Raw genomic sequence first — 23,796 nt, forward strand, 5'->3', positions numbered from 1 at the left:
CAGTTAACTAGACTTTTTGAACTGTCTGATTGCTGGAACTGGTTTAAAAAATCAAACGGTACAAAACGAGCATATATTTCCAGGAAACAAAATCTAAAGAGCTTCCCTTTGTCGGGAGAAATGTTGGATTTTTACAGTTGCGATAGGATTTCTTCATGGTTCGTTTACACATTGTGGAAATTCATGTGGATTTAGCAATCCGTGCGGAAATTCCATCTGTTTTCGTGCTAGAAAAAATCTCTAGCTTTCCGCAACGTTTTGGTCAAATCAGGACGGAATCTTGGCAAGGTTTTTAAATGAATAAAACCATGAGTATGGATTATCAAAAACTACTAGATCTTGTAACTTTGGTTCAAGGCTACACCCGGCTTCTATGATCCTGCGCACCCAGGCTATAAGAAAACTAAGAAAAACGGTGTCATTTGGCTCTATTGCTCAACAGCTTTCAGAAGAGGGTAAGAACATAGGTCATGTTATTGTGATAATTTAAAATTATTACCTTCAAACGCTGCATCATTTTAGCCATAGTTCGAACGAAAACGGACGGATTTCCGCATGGATTTCCGCAATGTGTAAACGAACCATCAGTATTTTTACAGACACTAACGAATTTATCTATTTCTGGTGTGGAAGCACTGTATAAATCCAAATTCGGTATGTTGCCGAATTTGAAATTGGATCAAGCATGGCTTTTGCTGTACATTGGGAAGAACATTTTGAAGTCATTAAAGGGCAACTTGCTGAAATTGTTAATGATGCTCAATTTGCCAATATAAGAATAATATGTGATGATGGTGCAGTAGCAATAAACAGCTTTGTGCTAAGGGTTCTAGGTAGTTTTAAGACTGATCAAGCATTCAACAGTCAAACATCAATTACATTGAAGGTAATTGTCAGGCTATTAGCATTAGTTTTATCACAGTTATTTTAGCTTCAAAATAGATGAATGAATTACTAGATGACTTTATCTATACTAGATTTGGTAAATCTTTTGTTGTTCATATTGTTGACATCAATAAAGTAAACATAGTTTACCACTTGATGCCTTTTATTATGCTCTTTCCAAGTAAAATAATCATTTCTGTTAGAAATGAATTTTACCCCCACCCATATAGGCTATATATATACCTATTCAGGGTAGCCTATAGGCTAAATTTGCACATTAGGGGGGGGGGGGTTTGTAAATTTTATCCTATCTGATATAAATGAGAGGTAAGTTTAAACTTTCCCAATATCCCCCCCTAATGTGCAAATATATACCCTAAATTGGTATATATTTTGGTGGGGATAAAATTCATTTCCAACAAAAATGATTAGCCTATTTCTTATATTTGGAAAGAGCATAAAAAAGGCATCAAGTGGTATGTTTACTTTATTCATAAGTCAATAATATGTACAACAAAATATTTACCCTAGATTCATCAACATTCCTAGAAAATGCAATTTCACTGGCATATCCAGGGGGGCTAGGGGACCCCGGCCCCCTTTAAGATATTTCTGGTGCCCTCTTATCCTGTTTTTTTCTTTTTTTTTCCTTTTTTAGAATAAATTTGTCAATTTGGTTAATTATTGGCACCTTTGTCATATACTCCCCTCCAAGATTTTGCTCATTGGTGCCCTTGTCAGATTGGGTCAACACCAAGATTTTGCTTTGGATCTACTCCTGCATGGTTTAAGTTAATTCTGGCCTTTACAGTAGGCCTAAGCTATTTGCAAAGGTTTGTGGTAGGCTAGGTGACACCTAGAAGCAGATTTATAGCCAAAATTATGTTGTGGGTTGACATTTTCAGGGTATTGGTAAATTTGGAGAAGTTTACATTGCTGACCTACAAATAGACTAAGGTAGCCTAAATATACCAATCAATGTCTTTCTTTATGCTTTTTCCAATTATGATAGGCTTGTTGTTTTACTTGGAAATCCAATTTTAAGTCTTTTATGGACCCTTGAAGATGATACCTTTTTCTCTTATTTTTGCTATTGAAAATGGTTAAAATTAAGGTTAAAAACTTCTTATTTGACAATAATTCCATTTTGCTAAAATTATACAATCCACAGACATTGATTCATCAAGCCATAGACATTGATCTAATTGAAAAAAAACAGTACTTGTATGAAATACCCCCTACCTAATATTCTTCATATATGTTTCTCTCATGATCAATCCTAATTGAATATACCAAAGTAAGATTAAGATACAATACTTTAGAAACCAATTTGGGCTACATATTTGCACATTAGGGGGGGGGGGGTAAAGTATATTGGATCTGTTTCTCTGGTGCTCAATCCTAATAAAATATGATGAAAATATAATACTATATTAACCAAATTATGGAAACTACAGAGGCACTTTATGCCCCCCCCCGCCTAATGTGCAAATTTGCAGTTTGCTTTTTTAAAAAAAAAAAAAAAAAAAACAGTGGAAGTTTGCTGACATATGCAACCCAGATCTCATACAAGAAGCCCCACATTTTGGCCAAACTGAAAGTGTGAAACTGACTTTCAAAAATATGCAGTCAATGAACTTGGTAATTTCTAGAAAAATTTCTGGGATACAATTTTTCCAAGGAGAAGCAGGTTACTTTATTGAAAGATGACCACCTTATTGAAAGCTGTAGAAATGATCCCAGATGTGCTATATACTCTAGATCTGACACCAGTAGCAAAGACTAATGCAGAACCCAAATGTGTTTCTTGCAATGAACCACTTGCCTGCTTTAGCCTAACATGTCAGAAACTAAAAGAGATTTTGAGAAATAAGAGTTACTCATGAATAGTTCTATAAAAGTTTTAAGCCTAAATATCAACAGATGCTACAATAAAGGAAATGCTCAGGATAATCTTCAATTATATGCTTTGCTATTTATTCAGGAACATTTACTCTCTGGATTGAATGCAAATTTCTTGAATAGATCTAAAGTGTGTGCCATTTTTAGAATACCTGCAAAGTGAATGGCAGGGCATCTATCTGGAGGCCTTGCAACATATACAAAGAAAAACTATCAGCAAAGCTGTCAATCAAAAACAGTAACTTATCATCTGTATTAGCTATGGAAACTGAATTGATAAATGTATATATGCCTACTAATTACAATAACACTATCTTGCTGACAAAGTTTTCAAAAGTATCTGATACCTTTTGGCAACATCTGGAATTGCTTGAGCATAGCATGAGAAAATAGCCTATGGCTGGTGACTTCAACTGCAATCCAACCAAGGATATTATCCATTCTGAGATTTTTCAAAATTGCCTACTACATCCTCTTAAGTTTGGCCAAAGTCTCTGAATTTTAAATATACCCATTCTAGTGGATACACATCTAATGTTCTATTGTGTAGATCTATTCCTTGTCTTCCTGTCACAGTATACACAGACAATCAAATTTTTGAACAATCTTTTCATCTACAGTCACTACAAAATACTAATATTCAAAAGACAGGAAGGTGGGTGCAGGAGAAGAATTGGAATAAATGCAGTGCTGACTTGTATATGGCAACTGTCTTTACTATCCTTTCCTGTATCAATGTGCCATTCCATTTACTCTGCTACAGTCCTTCCCAAATATTTGCTACAAATGATCTTAACACTTACTACCATCGGGTTGTTCGTGCCATGAAAGTTGCCTAACCAACAGCAGTCCCTACTAGGCATGTCAAGTTTAGCCCAAATAAAGCAAGATGGTTCATGTCTGTTGAGGCTCAGACAACAAAGCAATGCACTAAAATGTGGCTGAGCATTTGGATTGCATGTTGAAGACCTTAACAGGGGAGTGTATTTGAGTTGAAATGGAGCACTAATTGTAAGTACAAAGCTGAGCTGAAGAAAAAAGGTATTATTGGAAAACATTTCACCAGAAACATGACATCATGATAAAATATAATCTGATAAAAGCTTGCCTAGTTCTTCTCTTACTATGGACAATTGGGATTCTTATTACAGGTCAATGTACAGAATTGAAAATCTTGCCATAAGAAAAAATCATGAAAAGGAGGTTTCTAGCTGGCTTGAACGTTTTTTTGGGACAGGATTGCATTGTTGCCTTATCACTGAAACAGGTAAATTGGCCATAAGAAAAGATCTGTCTAAGGTTAACACTGATGGCCTTTCAGCAGTACACTTTAAAAACTTTTCTGATTGTTTTATTCTCATCTTAGCTTAAAATTAGAGAGATAACCAGCTTGATGTCCAAAAAGGTGTTGGTTACCCAGAGGCACACAGACTGCTTGCAAATATGCTAATGAATTCTTAGAGAAAAAAGTCACCTGTTTATATATGCACTGATGATTTATTGAAAGTGCATCAATCACATGCAATTTTTTGATGCTCTATTGCACAGAGGTGTAAGTATGAGTATTGTCAAAACTGTAAAATTGTGGTACTCAATTTCAGCAATATCTGCAACATGGAGAGGCACAGTTTCAGAACCAATTGCAGTCAAGTGAGGAATAAGGCAAGGCAGTGTTCTTGTTCCTGTAATTTTCAGCAATATAATCTCATAGCTTATGCTTATGATGCCCTTTTCTCAGCAGATCAAAGGGAGACTGCAAAGTGAATTTTTGGTCTATTTGACTTTTTATTAATATTAATAAGTTCAAGTTTCTAACTCTGGGCATGGCTAGAAGTGACAGTGTTACCCTTGGAAATAATCCAGTTCCTGCTGTGTCAGACTTGAAATAGGCCTACCTTGGCTTAATGATTTCATAAAGGCTCTACAAGACAAGACAAACCATTACAAAGCACACAACCACTGCCATTAAACATGCTTACAGGGCTGTTGTTCCAAATTGGGGGCAATACTCCAGGAACGGGCTTGGCTCAATTTGTTGTGTGGTGTGCCAACCTCACGTTATTTACCTCGCCTATGCGGCTAATGTACTTGCCAAACTGGTACCAAAATTCCAATTTTGAAAAATTTGGAATTACTAATCAAGTCAAAGAGTTGTCAAGAATTCATGAGAAGTCTGTGATACAAGCAATAATGAATAAACAACGTTTTTCTACAATAATATCTTAACTGTTTCTTTTTATTAATTAAAAAAAAAACTTTCCAAAAAAGAAGTTTTTAAAAAAAAAAAAAAAAACTGACCATATTAAACTTAAGATCAGCAGAAATTTAAACCTATAATTATTCAAGTTCAAAATGACCAGAAATTACTATTAAAAAATAAATGAAACCTAAATCAAACAGGAATTAAATAAAGAATAATGGCAATCAAACATACAACAGGTACAAATATTAATAAATAAATGAATCTTAAAACAAAGAAAACTTTTAATGTGCAAATCAAGCTTAAAATTAACAAAAATCACTACAAACCAGAGTTTAGCATCTGTCCTCTTTCCTAACAGTAATAATATAAAATCTACTGCATTATTGACACTTTACTTACAATAAATTATATTACAAATATTTTCTTTTGCAATTATTAAAACATTGAAATTAAAAATTACAGTGAAATGAAATCTTGAATTGTTGAGCTTTTAGTAAATGATATCATTATATATCAAATATTCTGTTTAATTTTATTAGTTCTTTCCAGACTGTTTAAGGCTCATATAGTCTCAAGTAAAGCACCAATATTTTGCAGTGCATAGATGCTCACCTGTAGTTCCAGTAAAATTTACACTTTGTAGCTTCAAGTTAGTTGGTTTATTTCAAACAACTGTTAAGGGGTAACTTCAGAAAATCTACTGAAGTGTCCATAATGACCTACTTGTGGTCAAAACACAAACATTTTCACTTTCAAAGATGATGTTATTTTGCCTAGCATTTGCAAAGGTACATGAGTAATTATCAGGTCATTGCATACCTAAATTCATGTCCTATTCATTTCAAACATCTCCATGTAATACAAAATAAAGCTATAAAAGTTCTTGGCACTTTGCTTCATTTTCCTATGCCACTTCAAAGTTTTCAGAAACAAAGATTATCTTCCTATTTCTTATTATATCAAGCCTTTGTCAACTAAATGAAATACTTTGGACTTAGAATATACTTTCTCCATTCTTGCAAATTTATTTTTAAGATTCCCATGTTCCTGCCACCCACCTTGCTGCTTTGGCTTCAGCTTGTAACAAGTTTTTTCAACTGAAAGTAAGCAGGAACATTAAAACTTAAAACACCAAATTTATTACTTATATCTGGGGGATTATTCCCTCCTCAATACCTCATTATTTATACTTAAGTTATTTAGAACTTTTAAAAAATCTTATTGTTCTGATTAAATGGCCTTTGTGTTTCAGGAGTCATTCTTAAATAATTGGAATAAATAATAACATTAGTGAATTTTTAGTACTTTCAGTTGAAAAATACTTTTTTTTAACCTTGATATCTGATCTTTTTTAAATAATGCTGGGAAATCCAGCCCCCATTCATGGAAAATTTCCTTCTTCCCTGAAGAATTCCTCCATGGAAAGATCCTTCCATGTAACCCCCTTTAGAAAAATCCCCTCCCCCCAAAAAAAAATATCTGTATACTTCCCAACAGCCAATAGTACATGTAAACAATGGGCAAAGTTTGTAGCTTGCAGTCCTTCCCCCAGGGACTGTGGGGGGTTAAGTCATCCTCAAAGACATAGTTATTAGATCTTTCAACTTAGCTAAACAAAATGGCCATTTCAAATTTTTATTGAGTAGCTTTGAGGAAAAAGGGGCATGGGAGCAGGGCTAGCTGCCCTCCAATATTTTTGGTTATTTAAAAACTAGAACTTTTGATTTCCAATAAAATGAGCCCTCTCCCAATTTTCTAAGATGACTGGTTCCATATGATCACCCCTGAAAAACAAACAACTAAACGAATAAAAACGCATCCATGGTCTTGCTTCTGGCAAAAAAAATGCAATATTCCACATTTTGTATATAGGAGCTTGAAATCTCCATAATAGGGTTCTCTGATATTCTGAATCTTACAATGTGATTTTCATTGAGATTGTTTAATATTTTGGGGATGTTTTCCCCCTTTTTCAAAAACTGGATAAAGTTCCTCAGGCTCATACCTTTTGATGATTAACTTTAAACTTGATGAATTTTGTATATTCTAAATAAGCATCAAAATTCGATTCTTTTGATGTATCCATTTTTGTAAAGACTCTGTTTCTTAGAGTTCTGGTTGGCCTACTATTGAATCACTTTGCTCATTACTTACAGTTTGTTACAATAACCTGTTTTATTTGCGATTTTTATTTTATCCATTAAAAAAGTCTAAAAGAAATTCTTTGCTATTTCTTTATCTTAGGTGCCAAGACCTTATAGACGTGGGTCTAGGCGTTTTCCCCCCTAAAAATCCCCTCCCCAAAGAAAATGCACATGTGGGCTACCAGCCCAATAAACACACAATTTATTGCTGTTAAAAGTACATATACCAATAATTGTAAATTGGTTGATAGCTTCCCACTTTTTCAGTTTTCTGCTTGAGAATTCAAATATTGAATTGTAAGTAAAATTTTGGACAAGATTTGATTTAGAATTAAGGCTTTCTGCTGAAACTTATTGCAAGTTAGCAAATTATACAGCGGTTTGTGCTTAGATCACAAAATCTCTAACACAAATCAGTAAGACCTTGCTTGCTTGTAGCAGGACCAGGCGTTTTCTGCCTCACCTTTCAAATTCTTGCTGGATTTCAAAAACAGAACTTGACTGGGCTCTACACAACAAGATTGATCAACTACTACACTTGTTTTATAGTTTACCTAACAATTCTAAGAAAAAAATTCCCAGCTGACATATTCATTTTAAAAACAAACTTTTGACAACAAGTGTGTCTTTTTTTTCTTGACTTGACTGGATTCTATTTATGTTGAAAATATTTTTGGGAACACATGGCTGTTGGTTAATAATGTTCAGTAAGTTCCAAGGGTATTCCTAATTAACTACTCGTTGTTATCTTCATGCCTGCACACAGAGAGAGACTTCTTTTTCATTAAAAAATTAAATAATGTTCATCTAAAATGAAGTTATTTGGCAGGCTTGATCCCCTCCCAACTGAAGAAATTTTCTGAATCTCTCTTAAGACTGGTTTATTGGACTTTCCTTTCTAAAACACTATAAAGTGATGGTTCAAGAATCACCCTTTCCTAAAAAGAGAATCAGTTAGTAGCCCCTTTCCCCAAGGATGTGGCCTATATTAGTATCTATGAAAATAATTATATGTAACCCAATTTCATTTCTTTCTAGGGAAGCAAGCTTGAGAATGTTTATAATATTTTAAGGGTTGCCTGTACAGGAGAAGTTCTTGTAGCCAAAGAACATGTTCCAAATTTGATTACTGCTGCTAGTTTCCTAGATGCAAAAGTAATTGTTGATGCATTGAAGAATTTCAAGCCTGGACATGCACTGAGATTTCAATGGAAAAACCATTATGTTGATATGAAAAACTATCTAGACAAGTCCATGGTATGTATTTCTTCCAGTTGTTTTGAATACTCCAAAAAAGTCATAAGTAGGCCTGATAAGATGGTAGAGATGGAGCAGAGGTTTCAATGCCAGAGCTGTTGATGCAGAATGACACTACTAGGTTTTATTAACTAAGGATTTTTTTTAAATTTCATTAGTAAGTCTATTTATATTACTAGAAAGTTAAGTAGGCCAGTTAAAATGGTAGAGATGGCCAGAACTGTTGCTGCAGAATGACACTACTAGGTTTTGTTAACTAAGGATTCTTTAAAAGTGCATTAGTAAACCTATTTGTATTACTAGAAAGTTAAGTAGACCTGATAAAATGGTAGAGATGGCCAGAGCTGTTGCTCCAGAATGACACTACTAGGTTTTGTTTACTAAGGATTCTTCAAGAGTTAATTAGTAAGCCTATTTATATTACTAGAAAGTTAAGTAGGCCAGATAAAATGGTAGAGATGGCCTGAGCTGTTGCTGCAGAATGACACTACTAGGTTTTGTTAACTAAGGATTCTTTAAAAGTGCATTAGTAAACCTATTTGTATTACTAGAAAGTTAAGTAGACCTGATAAAATGGTAGAGATGGCCAGAGCTGTTGCTCCAGAATGACACTACTAGGTTTTGTTTACTAAGGATTCTTCAAGAGTTCATTAGTAAGCCTATTTATATTACTAGAAAGTTAAGTAGGCCAGATAAAATGGTAGAGATGGCCTGAGCTGTTGCTGCAGAATGACACTACTAGGTTTTGTTAACTAAGGATTCTTTAAAAGTGCATTAGTAAGCCTATTTGTATTACTAGAAAGTATATGTATTTGACATAACAAAGAAAAATGGTTCACATTGTAGATGTTTTTAGTTAGAGGCTCCTATTTTTATTTGTTGGTCATTACTGCTTAAAATTGGAAGAAAATGAACATACCTAAATGAACAAATGAATCCTAAGAAAAACGATAGGATATAGGAAGCAACACTTGCTTAAGCTTTAAGCAAAAACCTATTAATATAGCTGAATTGAGGACTAAGTTAAATTACCTTTTTAAGTCCTCTGCCTATTAAGTCCACACGATCCTCTAATATTCCATTAAGTCTTTTGTTTCTAGATCAGACTCTTTTCTTCTCAATATTTTTTGAAGGTCCATGATTTTAGCTCAGACCGATTTTGAGAAATAAAATAAGAGTAACAAAAAATGTCAATGTCTAGTTTTCCCAGGAAAATCTAAATGGTACCTTCGTTTTCAATTTTACTCTGCACCGTCATTCTATGATTGCTTTTATTACAGATCTATAATTGAGTATTAAGCGGGTACTAATTAGATGGATATTAAACATAAATTAGCCAAAAATTTTCAAGTACCAAGACTTGCCAAATATCTGATTCCCTTCAGCTTTCTAGGTACACAGTGGTTATAAATTTTAGGCCACAGATAATCCAAACTAATAAGACTTCTATTTATCCCCTTTAGCTAGAAAAATGGTATGCTATTTAGCAATCCTGTACAATACACTCTTCTTCAATATCCAAATTTCAATCACTGTATTTTCAAATATGATGTTTTCTTTTCATATTTATTAAAGTAATTTTAGAGTGCTTGCCAGTTCAAGGCCTGGGTGGGGGCGTGGGTGGTAGCTGCGCCCCCAGTTTTCTAATATCTGACATTAAATTCCTCTGATTTTATATTTTACGCTCCAGTAGTATACCTCCCCCCTCCCAGATTATGAGCCCTAAAACCGCTACTGTTCAAGTGTTTTCTGCTTCAACGGAATATCTATTTTAGAATGACAATTGAAGACAGGAATTTTAGATGGCAGAGTTTATTTTTCTTGACCGAAAGTTTCTTAGTCTAATGATCTCTTCGTTTGAGTTCCTGAGTCTATTGATCACTTAGTTTCAGTTATTTATTTATCAACTTCTTAAAAGTGAGCATTAAGGTATATATAAAAGGACTTTCTTGTAAATTCATGTTTTGTTCACTAGTTTGTTGAATAAACTATCTGCTTAAAGATAAACATAACATTTGACTTTCCATCCAATGCAATTCCCAACTGCAATAATCACTACCGTTTTGATTGCCTCCCAGCACAACCCTCCCCCCAATGTTAGGAAATAGTACAAAATGCTAAATCCAAAGCTTCCTTCCTCATTTCAGAAACAGTGGGTTCATAATAGGCTACCAATAAGAAAAGTGAATATAAAAAAAAAACTAGAAAATTGGAAATTTTATGTAGAGTAGAGTTTAGGGGGAAGGAATAATGGGGAGCGGGGGGAGGGAGGGGTGGAAAAATTGCAGCAATAGCAAATACTTTATTTGCGAAAGAGTGCTGAATGGTGGTTCAAATGGAATGTTTATGTGTAAGGTAGAATATTTTTCTGACATTTGATACATTTATCTTTGATTTCTAGCTCATGCTATTTAAGTGGGTCTTGTCTTAACATCTCATTTTTGAGTCACACCATCAAATCTCAGAGTTTTGAGTCACTGTGGTTAACTAATAGCTAAAAGAAAAGAAATGTTTCTTTTTTGACATTTGAAGAATTTTCGTATGAATTATTGCCAGAACATTAGAATTGTAATTTTTTTTTAAGATTCTTTGTCAAAATATTGTTCTTGGCATCGCTATTGCATATACTAAGGTGTTATGGAAGTACTACTTTTATGCATTGAAGAGCTTATTAAAGGAAAAATTAATTAAAACTTAGAATGTTAACTTTAATTTCTGTGTTCAGTTTTTAATATTATATTTTATCATTTAAAATGTTATTGGCTTAAATTGTGAATGTTAGTGCTATTTTATATTGTCTTATTAAACTAAAGATTTGAGTAGCTTTATTATGGTGCTGCTTGCAAAGAGAAAATTCCCCCTCAAAAGATGAATAGTTTTGCTGTTTTTATTTGGGAAACTTTCAAGAGATATATTCACAAATACAGAATTAAGTAGCATCAGAAGGTAATAAAATCGAAAATTCCGTTGAGCCTTCAAGGGGTGGATATTCAAAGTTCCCAAGCTCTACTCAACTTTCTGTGATCTCTCTATTCTTGTTGCTTCTGGAATTTTCCCCCTTCCTAAGAAAAAAGAACTAAAAAGAATACGGATTATTTATTATAGGTCTTGTGTTTTTTGTTGTTTCCTCTACCTTGGGCAAAAAACCGGGTTCTCACTAAAAATTTTCTAGTTCCTGGTCACAGTTTATAGAATTAGCAGTATGATCATACCCTATCTCACCCATTATAAAAACCCGGACCAAGGTGCGAGTGCTCCAGAGAACGTTTTTGCACATATAAACATAAGCGGCATTAGATCTTTTCACGGGTAAATAAGTCAGATTTCTCTTGGACATGAAACAAGTGGAAACCCGCTATTACGAATAATGCACTTTGTAACCATTTCTCATTGATTGACGGTAACAGACTAACCCGCTAATGTAGAAAGAAGTGGGAGGAGCCTTTTGTTCGTACCGAGAATGAAGACCAGACATGATCTGCGATAAACTTACTGGATAATTCTATAAACTGTGTTCCTGGTATTACAGTACAACTGGAAGTATTGCTCAGGAAACTCAAAAGCAGCGTATGTTCGTATTTGTCCGCATCATCACCTTATCCGGTTTTTTCAGTTGCAAGTTATTATTTTTTTTTCTTTTTAGTTTTTTTTTATTTATTGTTGATTGTAGTTTATTGGTTTTTGTTATTGTTTTTGCTTTGTGTATCAGTCCACCCATTATGTTTATATTATATGGTGCGTGTTAAAAATAAATAGTAAAGTTCTCCACGCCGTCGAGAAATGAAATTGTAGTCGTTCTCAATATTCGCCTACATTAATTTATTCTATTTTGAAAATAGCTTTAATTCTATTTTAAAATATAATCGCTCTTAATTTTTTATATAATTCTTCCTTTTGTTCAATCACTATAGTATCAATTGTATAAATTATATAGATATCGGTTCGTTTCTTATTTTTTATTGTTTTTAGTTTTTAATTATAGACTGTACAGATTATTTTATATTTTATCTGTAGTCTTTTAATTAGTTTCTTCTATACTTATTGCTGAAGACTCCTAGTTTTATACAGGCGATATATCCGTCGTTTAGTTTGTCTTTTTCTTTCTATCTACTGGCCCTAAGCCCTTGTTTTGTTCTTTATTTTGAGATTTTCAAAATGATTGTCTTAAGGCTTAAGAAAATTACAAGATATTTTTCTATGGATGCTCCAATAGGATTTGCTCTTTGGCTCAAAAATTTGCAATTGCAAGCTTGTGGATTTGTATCTATATAGAACTTGCAAATAAAGACATAGAATAGATGCATTTGCAATGCAAATACATAGATTTGCAAATGTATAGAAACATCTTTCTTGAAAAAGATTTCTCTTCGATTACACAATCCTTAGAGAAAGCTAAAATTTTTCTAAAAGAAAAATTGCATGCTCCCCCCCCCCTAAAAAAAAGTCTAAATCTGACCCTTAAAACTAATGCACTTTTATGTGCAAAAACAAATTTATTGCGTCTTTCATACAATTAATTGGGGAGAAAGTACAGTAGGGTGGTCCTTAGGAAATGGAAAAATTTTTTTTTACTCTTTTTTTATGGGGCACGGTCTGAAATGATTCCATTCTGATTATAATTGAATAATAAACAAACATTTTAGCATTATTTTCAATTTCAGAGGTCCCTACCATAACTATTAGAAATGTGTAAGCAAGCTTTGATAAAAAAAAACGCACAATAATGCCGTTTAATTAAATAATATCACAAAACAGAAAATAAGTGATTGGAAGTAGTGTCCAGCAATAGTAATAGTGTCCAGTCACTTCAATTGTCAAACCACACAGTTCACATTTTATTTTAAATTGAATTTACCGGCTATGATTTTATGTCGATGGATTCATCTTAGGGCGAATTGCCTTCCAATCCAGAGCAGGCAAACGGTGTTCGAAGGGGGATAGTACATCCTGATGGTCGATATGTGTGTCCTCTTTATAAGATGAGGACGAAGATTTGGACCATTTTCCCGAAAGTGCCCTGTGCTCTCTGATTTAACGGAAAAATACTTATTTGGGATTGTTTTGCTGCCTCCTGGTATTTTACAGAGTAGTAATCCAACCACAATATTTCATGTTGGTGTGTACATAGAGAAGGAATTAGAAAGAAGGAAAAGTTTTTACAATTAATTATTATTAATTATATGGAATTAAACTTATTTTCTCGATAAATTACCATGAGGTATTTTTCGCTATGTATCATCTTAATGTGTGTTTCGTAATTTGTTCTGTTGTGATTTCTTTATTATTTCATAAATTTGTGTGTGTAGATGGCTCTTGGGCTTTGGAAATACACGATCTATCTATCTATCTATCTATGGGCTTCATACTGGTTCATCAATGTCTTTTTGGTTCAATCACTTTAACGCTGTTGGTACTCCTTGACAACTAGCAACAGGAACTGTTTCTTTTCTTCAGATGTTGTGTGCAGTTTGTTATAGTCATCCATCAGTGCAACACCACGTTCGGCAGTGTCATTGATTACCCCCCTGCTGTGCACTATATTTTTAACTGCCTGGTATTCTTAGTCAACTGACCATAAATCAATGTTCTAGTTAGGAATGATGAAGGTAGTCCGGTAATGCTGAAAAATCTGTGGGTATTCTGCGTGACAAAGTTTTCTAACTTCTCCCCCCCCCCGGGGTCAACGGGTCCACTGTTATTCTCTTCAGAGGGTGCTCTACTCCTGATGTTTGCAGAGCCGTAAGCATATGATGTTTGGTATCATTTGATACGTTGTCGTCAAAGAAGGCGAGGGCCACCAATTCCTCTGATAAGTACCATAGGTGTCTTATTATTTTGTTCATGGCAGTTTTTGATATTGATTCTGATATGTTCATGTAGCTGTAGATGTCCTTGAGAAGTTGGAGGTCAATGCAAGGGGCTGATGGTGCAGACGATGCCTGAAACCATTCTTTCACGTAGATGATTGGAGTGAATTGACAAATATCAGCAAGAGGCTTTTCTTGCTTTTTTGTGAGTTGAACTGACTTCTGAACATCCAGATCTTTAGCACATAGATTTGCCATTTGCCATCCACCTTGCTTGATGCAGCCCAGCTGGAGCTCTGAACAAGATTCCCTTAGATGGCGTGCCATCAAGGAATGTGATTGCCAAGTCTAAAAGTTCAGGGTAATGATCACGGAGTTGATAGGCTAGTGTCTTCATCTCAGAAAATGCTATGATATCTGTGATTACATGTGAAAGAGCTGTAAACACGCACTCGTCTGATGAAACGGTCTGAAAGTCTGCTCTGTTAATAAACTGCCAGGTGTTATTAAACCGGTTGAAAATTGTTATCTCTGGGCCTTTGCTAGGACCACGGCAATCAAGAACCTCTGCTTGTAAGACTATTTCTAAGATATGATGTCGACAAGCAAACTAAAGCATGTCCTTGTCAAGTTTTTGTTCCAGAAGGATACAAGCACCATTTCTTAGACTGGAATTGACAGATGTGGTGTCAAAACACATGCACTTTACATTATCTGTAATGTTCCAAGCCACAGACGCTTCAAAAACTGCTGCTGCAGAAGCTTGGCCAGTTCCCGAGGCTAGCTTTGGAACACCAAGAAGCTGATCTACACCTGCTCCGGAGACCAAAATTGAAAGGTGATCGAAAATCTGTCTGCTGCAGATATCCTCTAGCAGTTTTCCATCCCAGTGAATAGTTAGATTAACTGTTGGTTTAAACTCCTGTCGTAGATTTTTGGCTATTACCTGGCGCCGCTTTATCCTGTCTCTGCGAATTGAAGAGTGATTGACATTGTACTCAGCAGGATCATGACCAACGTGTTGCAGAGTCGGAACAAGAAGTAATGCAGCACCTCTGTTACTAACTTTAGCCACATCCAGACAGGCTGAAATTTTGTCATCCAATATGCTTACTCGTCCTCTTTTTTGACGTTTTGCTGAGGTTGATGATTTTATATCTTCTGTTTTGGGGTCTTTAATTTCTTGACCTGTTTTGCTGTCAGATGATGATTCCGGTGTCACTTTCTTTTCTTTTGTTTTTCTTTCGTGCCTCTCCTTCTCAATTCTTATGTCATGGTACTCTTTCCTTTTCTGAGATGATGCTCTTTTTATTTTTACCTTGTCGACACTGCCCATCTTTCCACGGCGTCCTGGTTCCCACTGCGCCAACAGAAACTCACGGTATTCTTGGATACGTATCATCTCCATTGCGTTGGCGTGTGCAATGTCAAACAAAACGTCCCGGCCCACTTTCCACTCTTCTTCCTTCTTTTTCAGTGTCTCAGAACGCTTAGCTTTGTTTTCTTTATTTCTCTTCAGGTTGTCATACTCATTAAAGAGACACTAAATTTTGTTTACCGCATGTTTCTTGAGCCTTGTTGGAATGTGTGCCTTTGTCCAAACTGCAAGGACGTCATTGGCTGTGGAATGTGCTGCTTCACAGACTGTCTTGTTCGCCACTTGCTTGTAGTGATAGAATAGCGCCATGACCTCCTTCTTCGACGGTAGTTTTGTTGAAATCAGAGTGTCTGACAATTGCCCGATGAGCCATATGTCTGTTTCACTTCTTGTAGTTGGTTTTAATATTGCATCAGTACTATCACTTGTAAAGACCATGCAGTCCATGCTGTCACTCATTGCTGTGTCACTGTCAGTGTGTCTGCAACAAAGTATCAGATTAATGAGGTTACCTGTATCAGTGTGAAGCATAATTAATATATTGTAGTTCATAAAACTAATAAAAACTTGAAATTGCATTTTCAGTCACATTGCATACAACAAAAATGGCGTCTTGTGTTGAAATGCATTTTGGGAAGCATACAGATAAATAAGTAAATAAGTCCAGCAGTTCAGAAAGATACTATACTGTACTATAGTGTAGTGTTGACTGTTGAAATGTTTAAAACTGTGCAAGACATGCAGCTTTGAGCATACAGTAACCAAAAATTTTAACCTCTGGTAGGGACCTCTTAATGTCAATATATTTGGCTCTTTTTGGGATTCTGTGGTATTTTAACTATAGAAACAAGATTAGGGGGTGCCTGCTGAAGAAATCCTACTTTGAAAAATAAGGACCACTCTAAAGTACAGACTTGTGGGGGAAGCTTTCAGTGTATTGGAACATTTTTGGCTAACTGCAACGGGATTATATATATATATATATATATATATATATATATATATATATATATATATATATATATATATATATATATATATATATATATATATATATATATATATATATATATATATATATATATATATATATATATATATATATATATATATATATATATATATATATATATATATATATATATATATATATATATATATATATATATATATATATATATATATATATATATATATATATATATATATATATATATATATATATATATATATAATTTCTAGCCTGCAATGCCACATTATATGCTAGAAAAGTGTTATCAATAATTTTTTTTATTTTGGGTGTGAGTGCAACTCATAAAGCACACTGAAGAGCTTATTTTCAATTAGTATGTTCTTTATCCAAAGGTTTTCAAGGTGTGTTTTGTGCAACAAATAGACCAAAGACCAACTTTATTATTTCAGACTGACGAAAACCAGTGCGACGTGACATTCAGGACTAGAAATGGTGTAATACATTCCCATAAGGCAGTTTTATCAGCATGTAGTGGTTATCTCCATAGTCTGTTCCTTGAGCTGCCACAGAAGAGTCCAGTTCACCTTGAAATTGTTGATACAGATCTTGAATCTCTGACAAAAGTAAGTATGAGAAGCTCATTTTTTTTGATAAAATGGAGGAAGAAAAAATTAAACACATATTTTGCCCTGTTTAGGTTGAATGTTTCTTATGCTAAGAGGGAAGAAAGAAAAACAAATTCATATTTCGGATCATTTAAGATTGAGTGAATTTATAGAAATACCTGGCTTTTACAATCTGACGCAGCTTTGGGTGGGAGAATAGTGAGTTGAGAGCTCCCTTTGATAACTAATACTGAATTACTTCTTTTGTATATTAAAGTCAAGAGAGTCAGGGTTAGAGAGATCACAGTTAAAGTCATCCATCAGAAAGCAGGCTAAACATGTTGAAACACAACCAGTAACAGTATTTGAAAGTTTCGAACAAGCTGTAACAAACTTCTCTTTGGAAGCGCTTTTTCTGTAATCAGTCGGCATATAAACTGAAATGACAACTATAGTATCTATTTTTACTATAACGAAAAAATCTGTTATCTTGTATAGGGCCAAATTTTGTCTAATGCATACTAGAACTGTCACTCCGCCAGAAAATGTTCGGGACGATATATCAAAACTACTTCCTAGGGGCCAAGCCTAGGCTAATGAATATTCTTGCCTACAAAATAACTTTTTTAAGGACCAGCCGGACCCGTCAGGACCAGCCGGACCGGTGCTTGCCGGACCAGTCGTTGTGAACTTTGAGGTTATGTATGTGACAGCGTAATCCCACATCTTCTGTATACTTAGTGGTGATTTCTAGACTCCTTTGTTGACTACCTGTAAATGCGTAGTGTCATTTCAATAGCTAGAGCGAGACTTTGACAAAAACTGAAAGAAAAAAAAAACACTTAGGCCTTTTATATTTAGTTAGCAGAACGAAAAGGCACAAGTAGATACCGAAAAAATGCAAATCTTGAACTCTGCTACTGTAGAAAATAGAATAGAAAAGAATAGAAATATATAGAAGAATAGAAAAACAAATATTTTATTGAATAGAAAATGCCGTATGTGAATGAACGGAAAATACGAAACTAAAAATCATCAAAAAAAGAAAAAGAAAATGTAATAAAAGAAGAAAAACTAAACTCTATAGCCAGTTTTCTTTCATTTTATTTTGTTGATAAAGGCTTCTGAATGTGAAGCCGAAACTTTTGGGCTTTCATCAGTATGCATACAGTCTTAGTTAAGATTTATACCTGTTATTTATGTATTTTCATTTCAATTTTTGATTGTTAGAAAAGCATTGTGATCTAAAAATCTGCGTACAAATTGTCTTGACGACGTTTAGCAAAATTTAAGTTACAACCGACCATGTCGCCTCCCTAATTATCTTTTCCAGTATACAAGCTTGCCAATTTTTTTTTTTTTTTTTTTTTTTAACTTTATAATCCTATTAAGTTTGCAGTTATTTGGGTTGTATATGCATTAGATTCTTCATCGTCTATTGTGCGCAAAAGACAACCCAAAGTCGGTAAATGTGTGAAAATTAAATTAAAACTTGGAGAAATGCTAAAAAATACGAATAAAAAAGGGATTAATGTCTAAAATGTATAAAAGTTAAATTAAAACTTGGAAAAAGACTAAAAAAATACGAATCAAAAAGAGATTAATGTCTAAAATGTGTGAAAATTAAATTCAAACTTGGAAAAATGCTGAAAATATGAATCAATAAGACATTAATGTGTAAAAATTAAATTCAAACTTGGAAAAATGCTGAAAGAGATTAATGTCTAAAAATATAACTAAAATAAGAAAAATATCATATCGTCGATATCCTTGTTTTGTAACTACCCTAATGCTACTAACAACGACTAAGTACAGCACCAGGCCGTCTGAGGGCAGCACGCTGCACACGCTGTTCCTCTGCCCCAATTTATCTTTATCCCCTCTGGCCAAGTTTCAATTTTTTTAATCTTTCCTTATGGCCTCTATACACTCCAGGACAACCGGCTTTATTATTCCTGGCTCCAGGAATACTTCTGCCCCCTTTACCGTATGTGTGCAGATATTTGTTGCATATCTTCTGTCATTTGCCATCCTAGCCAAGTGGCTAGCGTTCTGGACTTGAAATTCTTTGTCCAGGAGGACAGGTTTCGTTTTATCGTCTTGAACTCCCCCGCCCTTCCTGCAGGAGCGTAATTTGCAATGGGGTAAGGGGACAACTGCCAATCCCAGACCTCGGCTTGTCCCCCCCCCTCAGATCTCAGTTTGCCCCCCCTCCCCCCCCCCCGCATAAACCCCGGGACGACCGGCTTTTCGTTCGGTCCCAAATTGATTGGCCAAAGAGCACAACCTTTGGGTATTTGTCCTTCATTCATAAAACATGGTCTAGCCGTAAAACTCTTTCTTTTATTATAGCCCTAGAAAGTGGGATAGAAACGTTTTTTCTGTAGCTTATTCTTTTCCTTGAGTGCACGAGTCTGCTTTCAATTTTGTAACTGTTCCACTTTTTCAAGATAATATTGTTGAAATTTGTATAAAGAATACGGGAATGTTATTATTGAAAATGAAAAAAAAGAAGAAAACTTGTCCTTTTATTGACTCGACAACAACTGCACCCTTTAATGAAAGTAACTACAGGAATCAGAATGTTGTACTTTCTTATTTAAAGCAGTATATCTAAAAAGGGTGAGGCAGAAGGGGGGGGGGTAAGAAAGCTAGGAGAAGGAGAAGCACTATTTAAGGTAATATATCTCTGGAGGATTGAGATACAAAATTAGGAGAGGGGGGGGGGGTTCCTGAAACTCGTGGTAAATAATGTAGAGATTGAAATATGAATAGTAAAATCAAAGCATAAATAAATGAAATAAATGATAAATAAATAAATGAAATGAACAGAAATTACAATAAGTAGCCGAGTCAAGCTCAAAACGAGCAGAAGTTAACATGAGTAGGGCAGATAACCCCCGCGCCTTCTCAAGAACAGAACATGAATAACGCTTTACTGAAAAAGCAAAAACAAATGAACATAATGGTCAATTTTATGGACATATATTGATATTAATTGCTTAAAGTTTTGACAGATTTTTATTTATGAAAGTAAAAAAAGGAAAAACATTTAAAACGTATTTTTAAGTACTTTCAAAAGAGCTATCTATTCTAATTAACCGGTCTTTGTGATTCAGGGGTTTGTGTTTCAAACAAAATTCGAACTTTAGCGTAAAGAGCGAGGTATTGACTAGGGGGCGAACTCCCTAATATGCGTAATAAAAACATATGAATATAGAAATTCGTTAGGTAAGTTAATTCGTAAGTTACGTCAGAACAAAATTTCGAGAAAGCCATTTAGCCAAAAAAAAGGAAAATTAATATACGAATTTCGTTTTAATTATTCATGTGCGGTGAGCCAACATCAAAGCTGCATTAACTCAAAAACGTTCAGAAATTAACTAAAAAAAACAAGTTTTTTCAACTGAAAGTAAGGAGCGACATTAAAAGTTAAAACGAACAGAAATTATCCGTATATGAAAGGGGCTTTCCCCTCCTCAACGCCTCGCTCTTTACGCTAAAGTTTGATTCTGTCTCACAACTTTATTTTTTAAAACAACAAAAAACTTTAGCGTAAAGAGCGAAGCGTTGAGGAGGGGACAGCCCCTTTCATATACGGATAATTTCTGTTCGTTTTAACTTTTAATGTCGCTCCTTACTTTCAGTTGAAAAAACTTGTTTTTTTAAGTTAATTTCTGAACGTTTTTGAATTAATGCAGCTTTGATGTTGGCTCACCGTACATGAATAATTAAAACGAAATTCGTATATTTATTTTCCTTTTTTTTGGCTAATTGGGTTTCTCGAAATTTTGTTCTGACATAACTTACGAATTAACTTACGTAACGAATTTCTATATTCATATGTTTTTATTACGTATATTAGGGAGTTCGCTCCCTAGTCAATACCTCGCTCTTTACGCTAAAGTTCGAATTTTGTTCGAATCACAAACCCCTGAATCACAAAGGCCGGCTAATTAGAATAGATAGCTCTTTTGAAAGTACTAAAAAAAACTTTAGCGTAAAGAGCGAGGTATTACCTAGGAGGCGAACCCCCTCAATTACGTAATAATTTCTGTTCGTTTTAAGTTTTAATGTTGCTTCTTACTTTCAGTTGAAAAAAACCTTGTTTTTTATTTAATTTCTGATCGTTTTTTAAATAATGCTTAGAAATCTGGCGCCGCCTTCATAGAAATGTCCCTCCCCGCAAGGAAATATCCTCTATGGAACGATCCTCCCCCGTAACCCCTAATCTGACCCCGACCCCCCACTAGAAAAAAAAATACTCCTGAAAACGCCTGTGTTCTTCCAAATAACCTTGATGGGTAAGACTAAACTTGATGAATCTTATATATTTGAAATCAGCATAAAAATCTGATTATTTTGATGCATCTATTGGTATTAAAATTCCGTTTTTTAAGTTTCGGTTACTATTGAGCCGGGTCGCTCCTTACTTACAGTTTGTTACCACGAACTGTTTGATAGTAATTTGTGGTAGTTTTACGCATAGAAGATAATTTGACTTCATTTCTGCTCATTTTTGGCTTAATGGAGCTCTTTATTTTTCTTTGAAAAACCTTGTTTTGTGGAACAAATTTAATAAATTAATTTCTGTTCGTTTTTTATTGACAGTTTTTTTCATGGAAAATAGATATTTTATATCTTTCCAGTTTGTTTTAAGAATCTATAGTTTGGGTTGCTATTTGTATGTTGGAGAAACTTTTTCAACAATTTTTAATCCTGACGCAAACAGTATTCTTTTTTTTTTAATTTTATAAATCCTGAAGTTGACCTGAAAAATAAATCTTAATATCATTCCCCATTCTATGCTCTTGGACAACCTGGACACACTTACACTCTATTTATTTATTTACATTGTAATAGGTAAAGTAGTAATAGTAGCAATCCCAAAAATTTCACCTTAATACCACCAGTCGTTCTTGATTGCTGAGGTGTCTTATTGGCATAAAAACAATTCCTTTTGGTTTAGATTTAGTTTTAAAGAATAATGGACCAATTTCATAATTTTGGGGGGTTGACATGCCCACCCTAAAGACACAGTTGCTGGACCGTTCTACTATGCTGAACGAAATAGTTGTCTCAAATTTTTGACTGAATGTGTTTGGAAAATGATTGGGCTTGAGAGAAGGGCTGTTGCCCTCCAATCTCTTTTTACTCTTAAAAATGCCACCAGAATTTTTAATTTTGAATCGAATTAGCTACTTTAAAAGTTTCAATGATATTTCTAGCTATTATAGAGTGGTGCTGCCTATGATATTGCTTATATGCTCTTATGACAACCTACATGCATACAATTTTTGCATGTAATTAAGACTCTTCCTAAACGTTCCCTAAAAGTTTCACCTTATTACGCTTAGCATCATTAGTTACAGTGACTGTAGTGGTAGTATTAAAAGTGTACATATAGTGCCTTCTGGCTAGTTCAAAATCCCCCACAACATACCCTTAAAGGTCTAACTAAATAATATAAGTTGTTCTTCACATATTGCTTTGTCACCATTTTGAAATTCAATATGCTCATAGTTTGTTTTGATTTAGTCCCACATCCGCCTAAATATTCTTTAAAAGCTTCACCTTAATGCCCTTAGCTAGCGCAGTAGCAATAGTTGTAGCAACATTAGTATCAGAATGCGCATAGCACCTTTGGTTTCTTCAACACCCCCTTCAACACACGCTGAAAGTTTCAGCTTAATACCATTAACCGTTCCTGAAGCATTTTTGATGTGTCTGCTTGACAACCTGTGTGGGCATAGTGTGTTTCGGATTAGTTCCATACAGTTTCTATACATCCCAAATTTATTGCTTTAATATCCTTAGTTTTAATAGCAGTAGTAGTAGTTGCAGCAGTAGAATTAATTGTAGTAGCTTAAGCTTTAGTGGTAGTAGTAGTAATAGAAGTAGTAATGATATTACCAGCAGTAGTTGTATGAGTAGAAAAAGTAGCAGTAAGATGCAAATATTTTCTTTTTGTTAGTTCAACATCCTTCTCAACAAGCCCTATTAGTTTCAACTTCACACGCCAAACTGTTCCTAAGATAATGCTGTTCCACCCTTTTTAAAACCTGCATACAGACGGTGTGTTTTGATTCAATTCACCCCCCCCCCTCGAAATTCCTTGAAAATTTCACCTTCATACCCTTAGGCATAGTCGTAATAGCAGTCACAGTAGTAGTATTGATATTACTAGTAATAGTGTTGAATAGCGGTAGTACTAGTATCAATAGTATTATTATCATATTGCCTTCTGGTCAGTAGAACATCCCTCTCATCATGTCCTGGAAGTTTCAACTTAATTAGTCATTGCTGATATGTCCTTTTGATAACCTGTATTTTCATATACGATTTGAAATTTTTATCTCAATTCTCTTAACCTTACAAGTAGTTACAATAGAAGTAGTGGCAGTAGTAGTAAATGTAGCAGTAACCGTAGTATTAACAGTAGTGTGCACATATTGCCTTTTGGTGAGATAAATAATATATTGTGCCCACATCGCTCTTTGCTTAAGCAGCGCTATTGCGCTACCTATGATTATCTTCCCTTTTAAGCATTCTCTGGAAGTTCCAACTTAATACCCAAATCAATTCTAGAGATACGCTATTTTTACAATTTGCATGCATATACCGCCTTTTGATCAAGTTTGA

The 23,796-nt window shown here is 34.4% G+C and overlaps 1 protein-coding gene across 2 annotated transcripts in view; it reads left to right on the plus strand.

Moving 5' to 3' along the window:
- The first annotated feature begins 627 nt into the window (after positions 1-627).
- LOC148944239 (uncharacterized) overlaps positions 628-23,796 on the plus strand; it is a 38,088-nt gene continuing 14,919 nt past the window's right edge. The window contains exons 1-3 of one of the 2 annotated variants that reach the window (XM_089100096.1): positions 628-886; positions 8,173-8,391; positions 16,999-17,172. In XM_089100096.1, coding sequence (XP_088956222.1) covers positions 686-886; positions 8,173-8,391; positions 16,999-17,172 — 594 coding nt within the window. In that variant the 5' untranslated portion in view covers positions 628-685. The remainder of the gene's footprint in view (positions 887-8,172; positions 8,392-16,998; positions 17,173-23,796) is intronic. The other variant, XM_089100094.1, reaches the window with a different exon arrangement.

Source organism: Artemia sp. Qi Xiang Cuo, chromosome 14 (assembly GCF_049724085.1).
Source record: "Artemia sp. Qi Xiang Cuo chromosome 14, ASM4972408v1, whole genome shotgun sequence".
Classification (NCBI taxonomy): domain Eukaryota; kingdom Metazoa; phylum Arthropoda; class Branchiopoda; order Anostraca; family Artemiidae; genus Artemia; species Artemia sp. Qi Xiang Cuo.